We start from the raw sequence: 15,393 nt of genomic DNA, 5'->3' as shown, positions 1-15,393 counted from the left end.
TAGGTGGGACAACCACATATCACAGTCATAGTCAGTACATTCATCTACAGATAGCTAGGTGGGACAACCACATATCACAGTCAGTACATTCATCTACAGATAGCTAGGTGGGACAACCACATATCACAGTCATAGTCAGTACATTCATCTCCAGATAGCTAGGTGAGACAACCACATATCACAGTCATAGTCAATACATTCATCTCCAGATAGCTAGGTGAGACAACCACATATCACAGTCAGTACATTCATCTTCAGATAGCTAGGTGGGACAACCACATATCACAGTCATAGTCAGTACATTCATCTACAGATAGCTAGGTGGGACAACCACATATCATAGTCAGTACATTCATCTACAGATAGCTAGGTGGGACAACCACATATCACAGTCATAGTCAGTACATTCATCTTCAGATAGCTAGGTGGGACAACCACATATCACAGTCATAGTCAGTACATTCATCTACAGATAGCTAGGTGGGACAACCACATATCACAGTCATAGTCAGTACATTCATCTACAGATAGCTAGGTGGGACAACCACATATCACAGTCATAGTCAGTACATTCATCTACAGATAGCTAGGTGGGACAACCACATATCACAGTCATAGTCAGTACATTCATCTACAGATAGCTAGGTGGGACAACCACATATCACAGTCATAGTCAGTACATTCATCTTCAGATAGCTAGGTGGGACAACCACATATCACAGTCAGTACATTCATCTTCAGATAGCTAGGTGAGACAACCACATATCACAGTCATAGTCAGTACATTCATCTACAGATAGCTAGGTGGGACAACCACATATCACAGTCACAGTCAGTACATTCATCTTCAGATAGCTAGGTGGGACAACCACATATCACAGTCATAGTCAGTACATTCATCTACAGATAGCTAGGTGGGACAACCACATATCACAGTCATAGTCAGTACATTCATCTACAGATAGCTAGGTGAGACAACCACATATCACAGTCATAGTCAGTACATTCATCTTCAGATAGCTAGGTGAGACAACCACATATCACAGTCAGTACATTCATCTACAGATAGCTAGGTGGGACAACCACAATTCACAGTCAGTACATTCATCTACAGATAGCTAGGTGGGACAACCACATATCACAGTCAGTACATTCATCTACAGATAGCTAGGTGGGACAACCACATATCACAGTCAGTACATTCATCTCCAGATAGCTAGGTGGGACAACCACATATCACAGTCAGTACATTCATCTACAGATAGCTAGGTGGGACAACCACATATCACAGTCAGTACATTCATCTACAGATAGCTAGGTGAGACAACCACATATGACAGTCATAGTCAGTACATTTATCTTCAGATAGCTAGGTGGGACAACCACATATCACAGTCATAGTCAGTACATTCATCTACAGATAGCTAGGTGGGACAACCACATATCACAGTCATAGTCAGTACATTCATCTTCAGATAGCTAGGTGGGACAACCACATATCACAGTCAGTACATTCATCTACAGATAGCTAGGTGGGACAACCACATATCACAGTCATAGTCAGTACATTCATCTACAGATAGCTAGGTGGGACAACCACATATCACAGTCAGTACATTCATCTTCAGATAGCTAAGTGGGACAACCACATATCACAGTCATAGTCAGTACATTCATCTACAGATAGCTAGGTGAGACAACCACATATCACAGTCACAGTCAGTACATTCATCTACAGATAGCTAGGTGAGACAACCACATATCACAGTCAGTACATTCATCTACAGATAGCTAGGTGAGACAACCACATATCACAGTCACAGTCAGTACATTCATCTACAGATAGCTAGGTGGGACAACCACATATCACAGTCATAGTCAGTACATTCATCTACAGATAGCTAGGTGAGACAACCACATATCACAGTCATAGTCAGTACATTCATCTTCAGATAGCTAGGTGAGACAACCACATATCACAGTCACAGTCAGTACATTCATCTACAGATAGCTAGGTGGGACAACCACATATCACAGTCACAGTCAGTACATTCATCTACAGATAGCTAGGTGGGACAACCACATATCACAGTCATAGTCAGTACATTCATCTTCAGATAGCTAGGTGGGACAACCACATATCACAGTCGTAGACAGTACATTCATCTACAGATAGCTAGGTGGGACAACCACATATCACAGTCGTAGACAGTACATTCATCTACAGATAGCTAGGTGGGACAACCACATATCACAGTCGTAGACAGTACATTCATCTACAGATAGCTAGGTGGGACAACCACATATCACAGTCATAGTCAGTACATTCATCTACAGATAGCTAGGTGGGACAACCACATATCACAGTCATAGTCAGTACATTCATCTACAGATAGCTAGGTGGGACAACCACATCTCACAGTCATAGTCAGTACATTCATCTACAGATAGCTAGGTGAGACAACCACATATCACAGTCATAGTCAGTACATTCATCTACAGATAGCTAGGTGGGACAACCACATATCACAGTCATAGTCAGTACATTCATCTACAGATAGCTAGGTGAGACAACCACATATCACAGTCACAGTCAGTACATTCATCTACAGATAGCTAGGTGGGACAACCACATATCACAGTCACAGTCAGTACATTCATCTACAGATAGCTAGGTGAGACAACCACATATCATAGTCAGTACATTCATCTTCAGATAGCTAGGTGAGACAACCACATATCACAGTCACAGTCAGTACATTCATCTACAGATAGCTAGGTGGGACAACCACATATCACAGTCATAGTCAGTACATTCATCTACAGATAGCTAGGTGGGACAACCACATATCACAGTCGTAGACAGTACATTTTTCCTCAATAAAAACTACCAAATTGAGAAGTCTTCAACACATGCTAGTCCCAACCCAGTCATATCCCCCATACCCCCCAACCCAGTCATATCCCCCATACCCCCCAACCCAGTCATATCCCCATACCCCCCAACCAAGTCATATCCCCATACCCCCCAACCCAGTCATACCCCCCAACCCAGTCATATCCCCATACCCCCAACCCAGTCATGTCCCCATACCCCCCAACCCAGTCATATCCCCCAACCCAGTCATATCCCCCAACCCAGTCATATCCCCATACCCCCAACCCAGTCATATCCCCCAACCCAGTCATATCCCCATACCCCCCAACCCAGTCATATCCCCATACCCCCAACCCAGTCATATCCCCCAACCCAGTCATATCCCCATACCCCCCAACCCAGTCATATCCCCCAACCCAGTCATATCCCCATACCCCCCAACCCAGTCATATCCCCATACCCCCCAACCCAGTCATACCCCCAACCCAGTCATATCCCCATACCCCCCAACCCAGTCATATCCCCATACCCCCCAACCCAGTCATATCCCCATACCCCCCAACCCAGTCATATCCCCATACCCCCTAACCCAGTCATATCCCCCAACCCAGTCATATCCCCATACCCTCCAACCCAGTCATATCCCCCATACCCCCCAACCCAGTCATATCCCCCATACCCCCAACCCAGTCATATCCCCATACCCCCCAACCCAGTCATATCCCCATACCCCCCAACCCAGTCATATCCCCCATACCCCCAACCCAGTCATATCCCCATACCCCCCAACCCAGGCATATCCCCATACCCCCTAACCCAGTCATATCCCCCAACCCAGTCATATCCCCATACCCCCCAACCCAGTCATATCCCCCATACCCCCCAACCCAGTCATATCCCCCATACCCCCAACCCAGTCATATCCCCATACCCCCAACCCAGTCATATCCCCCATACCCCCAACCCAGTCATATCCCCCATACCCCCCAACCCAGTCATATCCCCATACCCCCCAACCCAGTCATATCCCCCATACCCCCCAACCCAGTCATATCCCCCATACCCCCCAACCCAGTCATATCCCCATACCCCCCAACCCAGTCATATCCCCATACCCCCCAACCCAGTCATATCCCCATACCCCCCAACCCAGTCATATCCCCATACCCCCCAACCCAGTCATATCCCCCAACCCAGTCATATCCCCATACCCCCCAACCCAGTCATATCCCCCATACCCCGAACCCAGTCATACCCCCCAACCCAGTCATATCCCCATACCCCCAAACCCAGTCATACCCCCAACCCAGTCATACCCCCCAACCCAGTCATATCCCCATACCCCCCAACCCAGTCATATCCCCATACCCCCCAACCCAGTCATATCCCCATACCCCCAAACCCAGTCATATCCCCATACCCCCCAACCCAGTCATATCCCCATACCCCCCAACCCAGTCATATCCCCATACCCCCCAACCCAGTCATATCCCCATACCCCCCAACCCAGTCATACCCCCAACCCAGTCATACCCCCAACCCAGTCATATCCCCCAACCCAGTCATATCCCCCATACCCCCCAACCCAGTCATACCCCCAACCCAGTCATATCCCCCATACCCCCCAACCCAGTCATACCCCCAACCCAGTCATACCCCCAACCCAGTCATATCCCCATACCCCCCGACCCAGTCATATCCCCATACCCCCAACCCAGTCATATCCCCATACCCCCCAACCCAGTCATATCCCCATACCCCCCAACCCAGTCATACCCCCAACCAGTCATACCCCCAACCAGTCATATCCCCCAACCCAGTCATATCCCCATACCCCCCAACCCAGTCATATCCCCCAACCCAGTCATATCCCCATACCCCCCAACCCAGTCATATCCCCATACCCCCCAACCCAGTCATATCCCCCATACCCCCCAACCCAGTCATATCCCCCATACCCCCCAACCCAGTCATATCCCCCATACCCCCCAACCCAGTCATATCCCCCATACCCCCCAACCCAGTCATATCCCCCATACCCCCCAACCCAGTCATATCCCCCAACCCAGTCATATCCCCATACCCCCCAACCCAGTCATATCCCCATACCCCCAACCCAGTCATACCCCCAACCCAGTCATATCCCCATACCCCCCAATCCAGTCATATCCCCCATACCCCCCAACCCAGTCATATCCCCATACCCCCCAACCCAGTCATATCCCCCATACCCCCCAACCCAGTCATACCCCCCAACCCAGTCATATCCCCCATACCCCCCAACCCAGTCATATCCCCATACCCCCCAACCCAGTCATACCCCCCAACCCAGTCATATCCCCCATACCCCCCAACCCAGTCATATCCCCCATACCCCCCAACCCAGTCATATCCCCCAACCCAGTCATATCCCCCATACCCCCCAACCCAGTCATACCCCCCCACCCAGTCATATCCCCCATACCCCCTAACCCAGTCATATCCCCCATACCCCCTAACCCAGTCATATCCCCCATACCCCCAACCCAGTCATATCCCCCATACCCCCAACCCAGTCATATCCCCCATAACCCCTAACCCAGTCAGTCAAATCCCCGACAACTTGTTATATTATCCTCTAAGACTAGAGATTGAAGAATCCATGAATTTCAAACAAAAAAAATCAAAATAAATAAACCTCCGAGATGAACAGAGAAATGAAACTGAGTAAAAAAAGGGGAAATGAAAAAACAGAAGAATGAAACCCCCTCTGTTGGATGGAACAGAAGATGGTAAACCATAAAACCAACTGACACACTTCTGCTTTAGAACAGGAGCTAGTTATGGTCCCTGATGTGAAAGAAGAGTGGAAGAGTGAGTTAGCTGGATGAGGAGTGAGTTAGCAGGGTGTGTTAGCGGCATGAGGAGTGAGGAGTGAGTTAGCTGGATGAGGAGTGAGTTAGCGGCATGAGGAGTGAGTTAGCAGGGTGAGTTAGCGGCATGAGGAGTGAGTTCGCTGGATGAGGAGTGAGTTAGCAGGGTGAGTTAGCGGCATGAGGAGTGAGTTAGCAGGGTGAGTTAGCGGCATGAGGAGTGAGGAGTGAGTTCGCTGGATGAGGAGTGAGTTAGCAGGGTGAGTTAGCGGCACGAGGAGTGAGATTGAGGGGTGAGGAATGACTTAGCGGGGTGAGGAGTGGGTTTGAGGGGTGAGGAGTGACTTAGCTGGGTGAGGTGTGAGTTTGAGGGTTGAGGAGTGACTTAGCGGGGTAAGGAGTGACTTAGCGGGGTGAGGAGTGACTTAGCGCGGTGAGGTGTGAGTTTGAGGGGTGAGGAGTGACTTAGCGGGGTGAGGAGTGACTTAGCGGGGTAAGGAGTGAGTTTGAGGAGTGACTTAGCGGGGTGAGGAGTGAGTTTGAGGAGTGACTTAGCGGGGTAAGGAGTGAGTTTGAGGAGTGACTTAGCTGGGTGAGGAGTGACTTAGCGCGGTGAGGTTTGAGTTAGAGGGATGAGGGTGTGGCCAAGGAGAGAGGGGTGCTTCAGCCAGCCATTGAGAAACCAGGAAACCCCATCTGTCAAAGCCGCTGAGTGTTCTGCCCCTTCAGTGAAGGGTCTGCGGCTCTGTGACAAGCACACAATGTGTTTCAGAGAGGGAGAGAGGGGGACAGGCACCGCAGCCCTGCTTCACAGAGAGGATTCATCCCGTACTTGAACTGGAAATAGGTGCCCACACTGTTTATATTTAGGTACCAGAACTGCAGACTTTCTAGACCAATATTCTACAAGAGGTGCAGGAACTCAAAAAGCAGCTGAACATTTTTTTTTTGGCCTTTAGTTCCAGTGTTGTCTTGCTCAAGTCAAGCACTGGATTCACCAGACAGACAAGCAGCCAGAACGTTAGTTATGATTGACGGTATAGAGGAGGACCTGTGAACCGGACTACTGAACTAACTGCCGTCGGGTCGGATACGGAGGAGTCTAAATATGGAGGTATGTTCCAGCATCGTGTAACTGATCATGGTGTACAAAGTAAAAAAAATCATCTGCTTATCTAGTGTTTGAAGTCTTACGTAGAAATGTGTGTGTTTTGTTCTATCCAGTTGCTGGTTCATTCATTCATTGCCCTAGTTTTATGTTGTGCCGTCTGAAGGAATGTCTGCTTGTAAAACCACCTGCTTAGATTTCACTTTGAGTTGCGGTGTCAGCTAGTAGCTACCTCCTATTTCCATGCCCCCCCCCCCCCCCCCCCCCCAGCTCTGTAATATGAGAGTATTTCTTGTCAGAGAGATTCTCAGCCCTTTATGAGCCTCATTAAACCCTCAACCTTTAGAAGATGTATAAAACCAGGCTCTCAGAAACCCATCAGATCCACAAGTTGCGTCCACCACTGACACCCCTTGTTCTCTGCATAGCTTTAGACCTTAGGAAGCATCTGGTACAGACACCAGGCTTCAGAAGCTGTACATGAAGACTAGCTGTTGAACTAACAGCTAAAACCGGGTCACGGGAGCTTCACAGCTGATCTCGAGTGTTTTAAAAGCGTGAAGCTCTGTAGCTGCTGGTGGTGAGAGGATTACAAGTTGGAATGAGACAGCAGCGCTATGTCCTGTCAGAGTCTGTCAGGGTCTGTGTCTGTCTGTCAGGGTCTGTGTCTGTCTGTCAGGGTCTGTGTCCTCTGTCTGTCAGGGTCTGTGTCCTCTGTCTGTCAGGGTCTGTGTCCTCTGTCTGTCAGGGTCTGTGTCCCTCTGTCTGTCAGGGTCTGTGTCCCTCTGTCTGTCAGGGTCTGTGTCCCTCTGTCTGTCAGGGTCTGTGTCTCTCTGTCTGTCAGAGTCTGTGTCCCTCTGTCTGTCAGGGTCTGTGTCTGTCTGTCTGTCAGGGTCTGTATCTCTCTGTCTGTCAGGGTCTGTGTCTGTCTGTCAGGGTCTGTCTGTCTGTCAGGGTCTGTGTCCTCTGTCTGTCAGGGTCTGTGTCTGTCTGTCAGGGTCTGTATCCCTCTGTCTGTCAGGGTCTGTGTCTGTCTGTCAGGGTCTGTGTCTCTCTGTCTGTCAGGGTCTGTGTCTCTCTGTCTGTCAGGGTCTGTGTCTGTCTGTCAGGGTCTGTATCCCTCTGTCTGTCAGGGTCTGTGTCTCTCTGTCTGTCAGGGTCTGTGTCCTCTGTCTGTCAGGGTCTGTGTCTCTCTGTCTGTCAGGGTCTGTGTCTGTCTGTCAGGGTCTGTGTCCCTCTGTCTGTCAGGGTCTGTGTCCCTCTGTCTGTCAGGGTCTGTGTCTCTCTGTCTGTCAGGGTCTGTGTCTGTCTGTCTGTCAGGGTCTGTGTCTGTCTGTCAGGGTCTGTGTCTGTCTGTCAGGGTCTGTGTCCCTCTGTCTGTCAGGGTCTGTATCTCTCTGTCTGTCTTTGTCTTCTCTTCTCGTAGTGTGTGTGTGTGTGTGTGTGTGTGTGATCGAGGCCACTAGTAAAAGCAGAAGATGCAGGAGGTCAGGAAGTCTGTAGTTAAATAAAACAAGACGGTAGCAGGAGATAAGCTGCAGAAGCTGTTCAGGAAAACATCGTAAATAGACAGCACTATATAATATACTATACTACAGTACTACAGTATATAGACAGTACTATATAACCACTACACTACAGTACTACAGTATATAGACAGTACTATATAACCACTACACTACAGTACTACAGTATATAGACAGTACTATATAACCCTGGTCACTAGAGTACTATATAACCCTAACCCTGGTCACTACAGTACTATATAACCCTGGTCACTACAGTACTACATAACCCTGATTACTACAGTACTATAAAACCCTAACCCTGGTCACTACAGTACTATATAACCCTAACCCTGGTCACTACAGTACTATATAACCCTAACCCTGGTCACTACAGTACTATATAACCCTGGTCACTACAGTACTATATAACCCTAACCCTGGTCACTACAGTACTATATAACCCTGGTCACTACAGTACTATATAACCCTGGTCACTACAGTACTATATAACCCTAACCCTGGTCACTACAGTACTATATAACCCTAACCCTGGTCACTACAGTACTATATAACCCTGGTCACTACAGTACTATATAACCCTGGTCATTACAGTACTATATAACCCTGGTCACTACAGTACTATATAACCCTAACCCTGGTCACTACAGTACTATATAACCCTAACCCTGGTCACTACAGTACTATATAACCCTGGTCACTACAGTACTATATAACCCTAACCCTGGTCACTACAGTACTATATAACCCTAACCCTGGTCACTACAGTATATAGTTACTAACCCTGGTCACTACAGTACTACAGTATATAGTTACTAACCCTGATCACTACAGTACTACAGTATATAGTTATTAACCCTGGTCACTACAGTACTACAGTATATAGTTATTAACCCTGGTCACTACAGTATATAGTTACTAACCCTGGTCACTACAGTATATAGTTACTAACCCTGATCACTACAGTATATAGTTACTAACCCTGATCACTACAGTATATAGTTACTAACCCTGGTCACTACAGTACTACAGTATATAGTTACTAACCCTGGTCACTACAGTATATAGTTACTAACCCTGGTCACTACAGTATATAGTTATTAACCCTGGTCACTATAGTATATAGTTATTAACCCTGGTCACTACAGTACTACAGTATATAGTTACTAACCCTGGTCACTACAGTACTACAGTATATAGTTACTAACCCTGGTCACTACAGTATATAGTTACTAACCTTGATCACTACAGTACTACAGTATATAGTTACTAACCCTGGTCACTACAGTATATAGTTATTAACCCTGGTCACTACAGTATATAGTTACTAACCCTGGTCACTACAGTATATAGTTACTAACCCTGGTCACTACAGTACTACAGTATATAGTTACTAACCCTGGTCACTACAGTACTACAGTATATAGTTATTAACCCTGGTCACTATAGTATATAGTTATTAACCCTGGTCACTACAGTACTACAGTATATAGTTACTAACCCTGGTCACTACAGTATATAGTTACTAACCCTGATCACTACAGTATATAGTTACTAACCCTGGTCACTACAGTACTACAGTATATAGTTATTAACCCTGGTCACTACAGTACTACAGTATATAGTTACTAACCCTGGTCACTACAGTATATAGTTATTAACCCTGGTCACTACAGTACTACAGTATATAGTTACTAACCCTGGTCACTACAGTACTACAGTATATAGTTACTAACCCTGGTCACTACAGTATATAGTTACTAACCCTGATCACTACAGTACTACAGTATATAGTTACTAACCCTGGTCACTACAGTATATAGTTACTAACCCTGGTCACTACAGTATATAGTTACTAACCCTGGTCACTACAGTATATAGTTACTAACCCTGGTCACTACAGTACTACAGTATATAGTTACTAACCCTGGTCACTACAGTACTACAGTATATAGTTATTAACCCTGGTCACTATAGTATATAGTTATTAACCCTGGTCACTACAGTACTACAGTATATAGTTACTAACCCTGGTCACTACAGTATATAGTTACTAACCCTGATCACTACAGTATATAGTTACTAACCCTGGTCACTACAGTACTACAGTATATAGTTATTAACCCTGGTCACTACAGTACTACAGTATATAGTTACTAACCCTGGTCACTACAGTATATAGTTATTAACCCTGGTCACTATAGTATATAGTTATTAACCCTGATCACTACAGTACTACAGTATATAGTTACTAACCCTGGTCACTACAGTATATAGTTACTAACCCTGGTCACTACAGTATATAGTTACTAACCCTGGTCACTACAGTACTACAGTATATAGTTACTAACCCTGGTCACTACAGTACTACAGTATATAGTTATTAACCCTGGTCACTATAGTATATAGTTATTAACCCTGGTCACTACAGTACTACAGTATATAGTTACTAACCCTGGTCACTACAGTATATAGTTACTAACCCTGATCACTACAGTATATAGTTACTAACCCTGGTCACTACAGTACTACAGTATATAGTTATTAACCCTGGTCACTACAGTACTACAGTATATAGTTACTAACCCTGGTCACTACAGTATATAGTTATTAACCCTGGTCACTATAGTATATAGTTATTAACCCTGATCACTACAGTACTACAGTATATAGTTACTAACCCTGGTCACTACAGTATATAGTTATTAACCCTGGTCACTATAGTATATAGTTATTAACCCTGATCACTACAGTACTACAGTATATAGTTACTAACCCTGGTCACTATAGTATATAGTTACTAACCCTGATCACTACAGTACTACAGTATATAGTTACTAACCCTGGTCACTATAGTATATAGTTATTAACCCTGGTCACTACAGTATATAGTTATTAACCCTGGTCACTACAGTATATAGTTATTAACCCTCGTCACTACAGTATATAGTTATTAACCCTGGTCACTACAGTATATAGTTACTAACCCTGGTCACTACAGTATATAGTTACTAACCCTGGTCACTACAGTACTACAGTATATAGTTTTTAACCCTGATCACTACAGTATATAGTTACTAACCCTGGTCACTACAGTACTACAGTATATAGTTACTAACCCTGGTCACTACAGTATATAGTTACTAACCCTGGTCACTACAGTACTACAGTATATAGTTACTAACCCTGGTCACTACAGTACTATATAACCCTAACCCTGGTCACTACAGTACTATATAACCCTGGTCACTACAGTACTATATAACCCTGGTCACTACAGTACTATATAACCCTAACCCTGGTCACTACAGTACTATATAACCCTAACCCTGGTCACTACAGTACTATATAACCCTGGTCACTACAGTACTATATAACCCTGGTCACTACAGTACTATATAACCCTGGTCACTACAGTACTATATAACCCTAACCCTGGTCACTACAGTACTATATAACCCTAACCCTGGTCACTACAGTATATAGTTACTAACCCTGGTCACTACAGTATATAGTTACTAACCCTGGTCACTACAGTACTACAGTATATAGTTATTAACCCTGGTCACTACAGTATATAGTTACTAACCCTGGTCACTACAGTATATAGTTATTAACCCTGGTCACTACAGTATATAGTTACTAACCCTGGTCACTACAGTACTACAGTATATAGTTACTAACCCTGGTCACTACAGTACTACAGTATATAGTTACTAACCCTGGTCACTACAGTACTACAGTATATAGTTACTAACCCTGGTCACTACAGTATATAGTTACTAACCCTGGTCACTACAGTATATAGTTATTAACCCTGGTCACTATAGTATATAGTTATTAACCCTGGTCACTACAGTACTACAGTATATAGTTACTAACCCTGGTCACTACAGTACTACAGTATATAGTTACTAACCCTGGTCACTACAGTATATAGTTACTAACCCTGATCACTACAGTACTACAGTATATAGTTACTAACCCTGGTCACTACAGTATATAGTTATTAACCCTGGTCACTACAGTATATAGTTACTAACCCTGGTCACTACAGTATATAGTTACTAACCCTGGTCACTACAGTACTACAGTATATAGTTACTAACCCTGGTCACTACAGTACTACAGTATATAGTTATTAACCCTGGTCACTATAGTATATAGTTATTAACCCTGGTCACTACAGTACTACAGTATATAGTTACTAACCCTGGTCACTACAGTATATAGTTACTAACCCTGATCACTACAGTATATAGTTACTAACCCTGGTCACTACAGTACTACAGTATATAGTTATTAACCCTGGTCACTACAGTACTACAGTATATAGTTACTAACCCTGGTCACTACAGTATATAGTTATTAACCCTGGTCACTACAGTACTACAGTATATAGTTACTAACCCTGGTCACTACAGTACTACAGTATATAGTTACTAACCCTGGTCACTACAGTATATAGTTACTAACCCTGATCACTACAGTACTACAGTATATAGTTACTAACCCTGGTCACTACAGTATATAGTTATTAACCCTGGTCACTACAGTATATAGTTACTAACCCTGGTCACTACAGTATATAGTTACTAACCCTGGTCACTACAGTACTACAGTATATAGTTACTAACCCTGGTCACTACAGTACTACAGTATATAGTTATTAACCCTGGTCACTATAGTATATAGTTATTAACCCTGGTCACTACAGTACTACAGTATATAGTTACTAACCCTGGTCACTACAGTATATAGTTACTAACCCTGATCACTACAGTATATAGTTACTAACCCTGGTCACTACAGTACTACAGTATATAGTTATTAACCCTGGTCACTACAGTACTACAGTATATAGTTACTAACCCTGGTCACTACAGTATATAGTTATTAACCCTGGTCACTATAGTATATAGTTATTAACCCTGATCACTACAGTACTACAGTATATAGTTACTAACCCTGGTCACTACAGTATATAGTTACTAACCCTGGTCACTACAGTATATAGTTACTAACCCTGGTCACTACAGTACTACAGTATATAGTTACTAACCCTGGTCACTACAGTACTACAGTATATAGTTATTAACCCTGGTCACTATAGTATATAGTTATTAACCCTGGTCACTACAGTACTACAGTATATAGTTACTAACCCTGGTCACTACAGTATATAGTTACTAACCCTGATCACTACAGTATATAGTTACTAACCCTGGTCACTACAGTACTACAGTATATAGTTATTAACCCTGGTCACTACAGTACTACAGTATATAGTTACTAACCCTGGTCACTACAGTATATAGTTATTAACCCTGGTCACTATAGTATATAGTTATTAACCCTGATCACTACAGTACTACAGTATATAGTTACTAACCCTGGTCACTACAGTATATAGTTATTAACCCTGGTCACTATAGTATATAGTTATTAACCCTGATCACTACAGTACTACAGTATATAGTTACTAACCCTGGTCACTATAGTATATAGTTATTAACCCTGATCACTACAGTACTACAGTATATAGTTACTAACCCTGGTCACTATAGTATATAGTTATTAACCCTGGTCACTACAGTATATAGTTATTAACCCTGGTCACTACAGTATATAGTTATTAACCCTGGTCACTACAGTATATAGTTATTAACCCTGGTCACTACAGTATATAGTTACTAACCCTGGTCACTACAGTATATAGTTACTAACCCTGGTCACTACAGTACTACAGTATATAGTTACTAACCCTGGTCACTACAGTACTACAGTATATAGTTATTACCCCTGGTCACTATAGTATATAGTTATTAACCCTGGTCACTACAGTACTACAGTATATAGTTACTAACCCTGGTCACTACAGTATATAGTTACTAACCCTGATCACTACAGTATATAGTTACTAACCCTGGTCACTACAGTACTACAGTATATAGTTATTAACCCTGGTCACTACAGTACTACAGTATATAGTTACTAACCCTGGTCACTACAGTATATAGTTATTAACCCTGGTCACTATAGTATATAGTTATTAACCCTGATCACTACAGTACTACAGTATATAGTTACTAACCCTGGTCACTACAGTATATAGTTATTAACCCTGGTCACTATAGTATATAGTTATTAACCCTGATCACTACAGTACTACAGTATATAGTTACTAACCCTGGTCACTATAGTATATAGTTATTAACCCTGATCACTACAGTACTACAGTATATAGTTGCTAACCCTGGTCACTATAGTATATAGATATTAACCCTGGTCACTACAGTATATAGTTATTAACCCTGGTCACTACAGTATATAGTTATTAACCCTGGTCACTACAGTATATAGTTATTAACCCTGGTCACTACAGTATATAGTTACTAACCCTGGTCACTACAGTATATAGTTACTAACCCTGGTCACTACAGTACTACAGTATATAGTTATTAACCCTGATCACTACAGTATATAGTTACTAACCCTGGTCACTACAGTACTACAGTATATAGTTACTAACCCTGGTCACTACAGTATATAGTTACTAACCCTGGTCACTACAGTACTACAGTATATAGTTACTAACCCTGGTCACTACAGTACTATATAACCCTAACCCTGGTCACTACAGTACTATATAACCCTGGTCACTACAGTACTATATAACCCTGGTCACTACAGTACTATATAACCCTAACCCTGGTCACTACAGTACTATATAACCCTAACCCTGGTCACTACAGTACTATATAACCCTGGTCACTACAGTACTATATAACCCTGGTCACTACAGTACTATATAACCCTGGTCACTACAGTACTATATAACCCTAACCCTGGTCACTACAGTACTATATAACCCTAACCCTGGTCACTACAGTACTATATAACCCTGGTCACTACAGTACTATATAACCCTGGTCACTACAGTACTATATAACCCTAACCCTGGTCACTACAGTACTATATAACCCTAACCCTGGTCACTACAGTACTACAGTATATAGTTACTAACCC

General features: G+C 43.6%; 1 protein-coding gene across 1 annotated transcript in view; it reads left to right on the top strand.

Annotated features, from left to right (window-relative positions):
- The first annotated feature begins 6,266 nt into the window (after positions 1-6,266).
- cass4 (Cas scaffold protein family member 4) overlaps positions 6,267-15,393 on the top strand; it is a 162,384-nt gene continuing 153,257 nt past the window's right edge. Inside the window, exon 1 of the mRNA XM_055869994.1 lies at positions 6,267-6,844. Coding sequence (XP_055725969.1) covers positions 6,839-6,844 — 6 coding nt within the window. The 5' untranslated portion in view covers positions 6,267-6,838. The remainder of the gene's footprint in view (positions 6,845-15,393) is intronic.

Source organism: Salvelinus fontinalis, chromosome 18 (genome assembly GCF_029448725.1).
Source record: "Salvelinus fontinalis isolate EN_2023a chromosome 18, ASM2944872v1, whole genome shotgun sequence".
Classification (NCBI taxonomy): domain Eukaryota; kingdom Metazoa; phylum Chordata; class Actinopteri; order Salmoniformes; family Salmonidae; genus Salvelinus; species Salvelinus fontinalis.
This window is presented reverse-complemented; position numbering and strand designations above follow the sequence as displayed.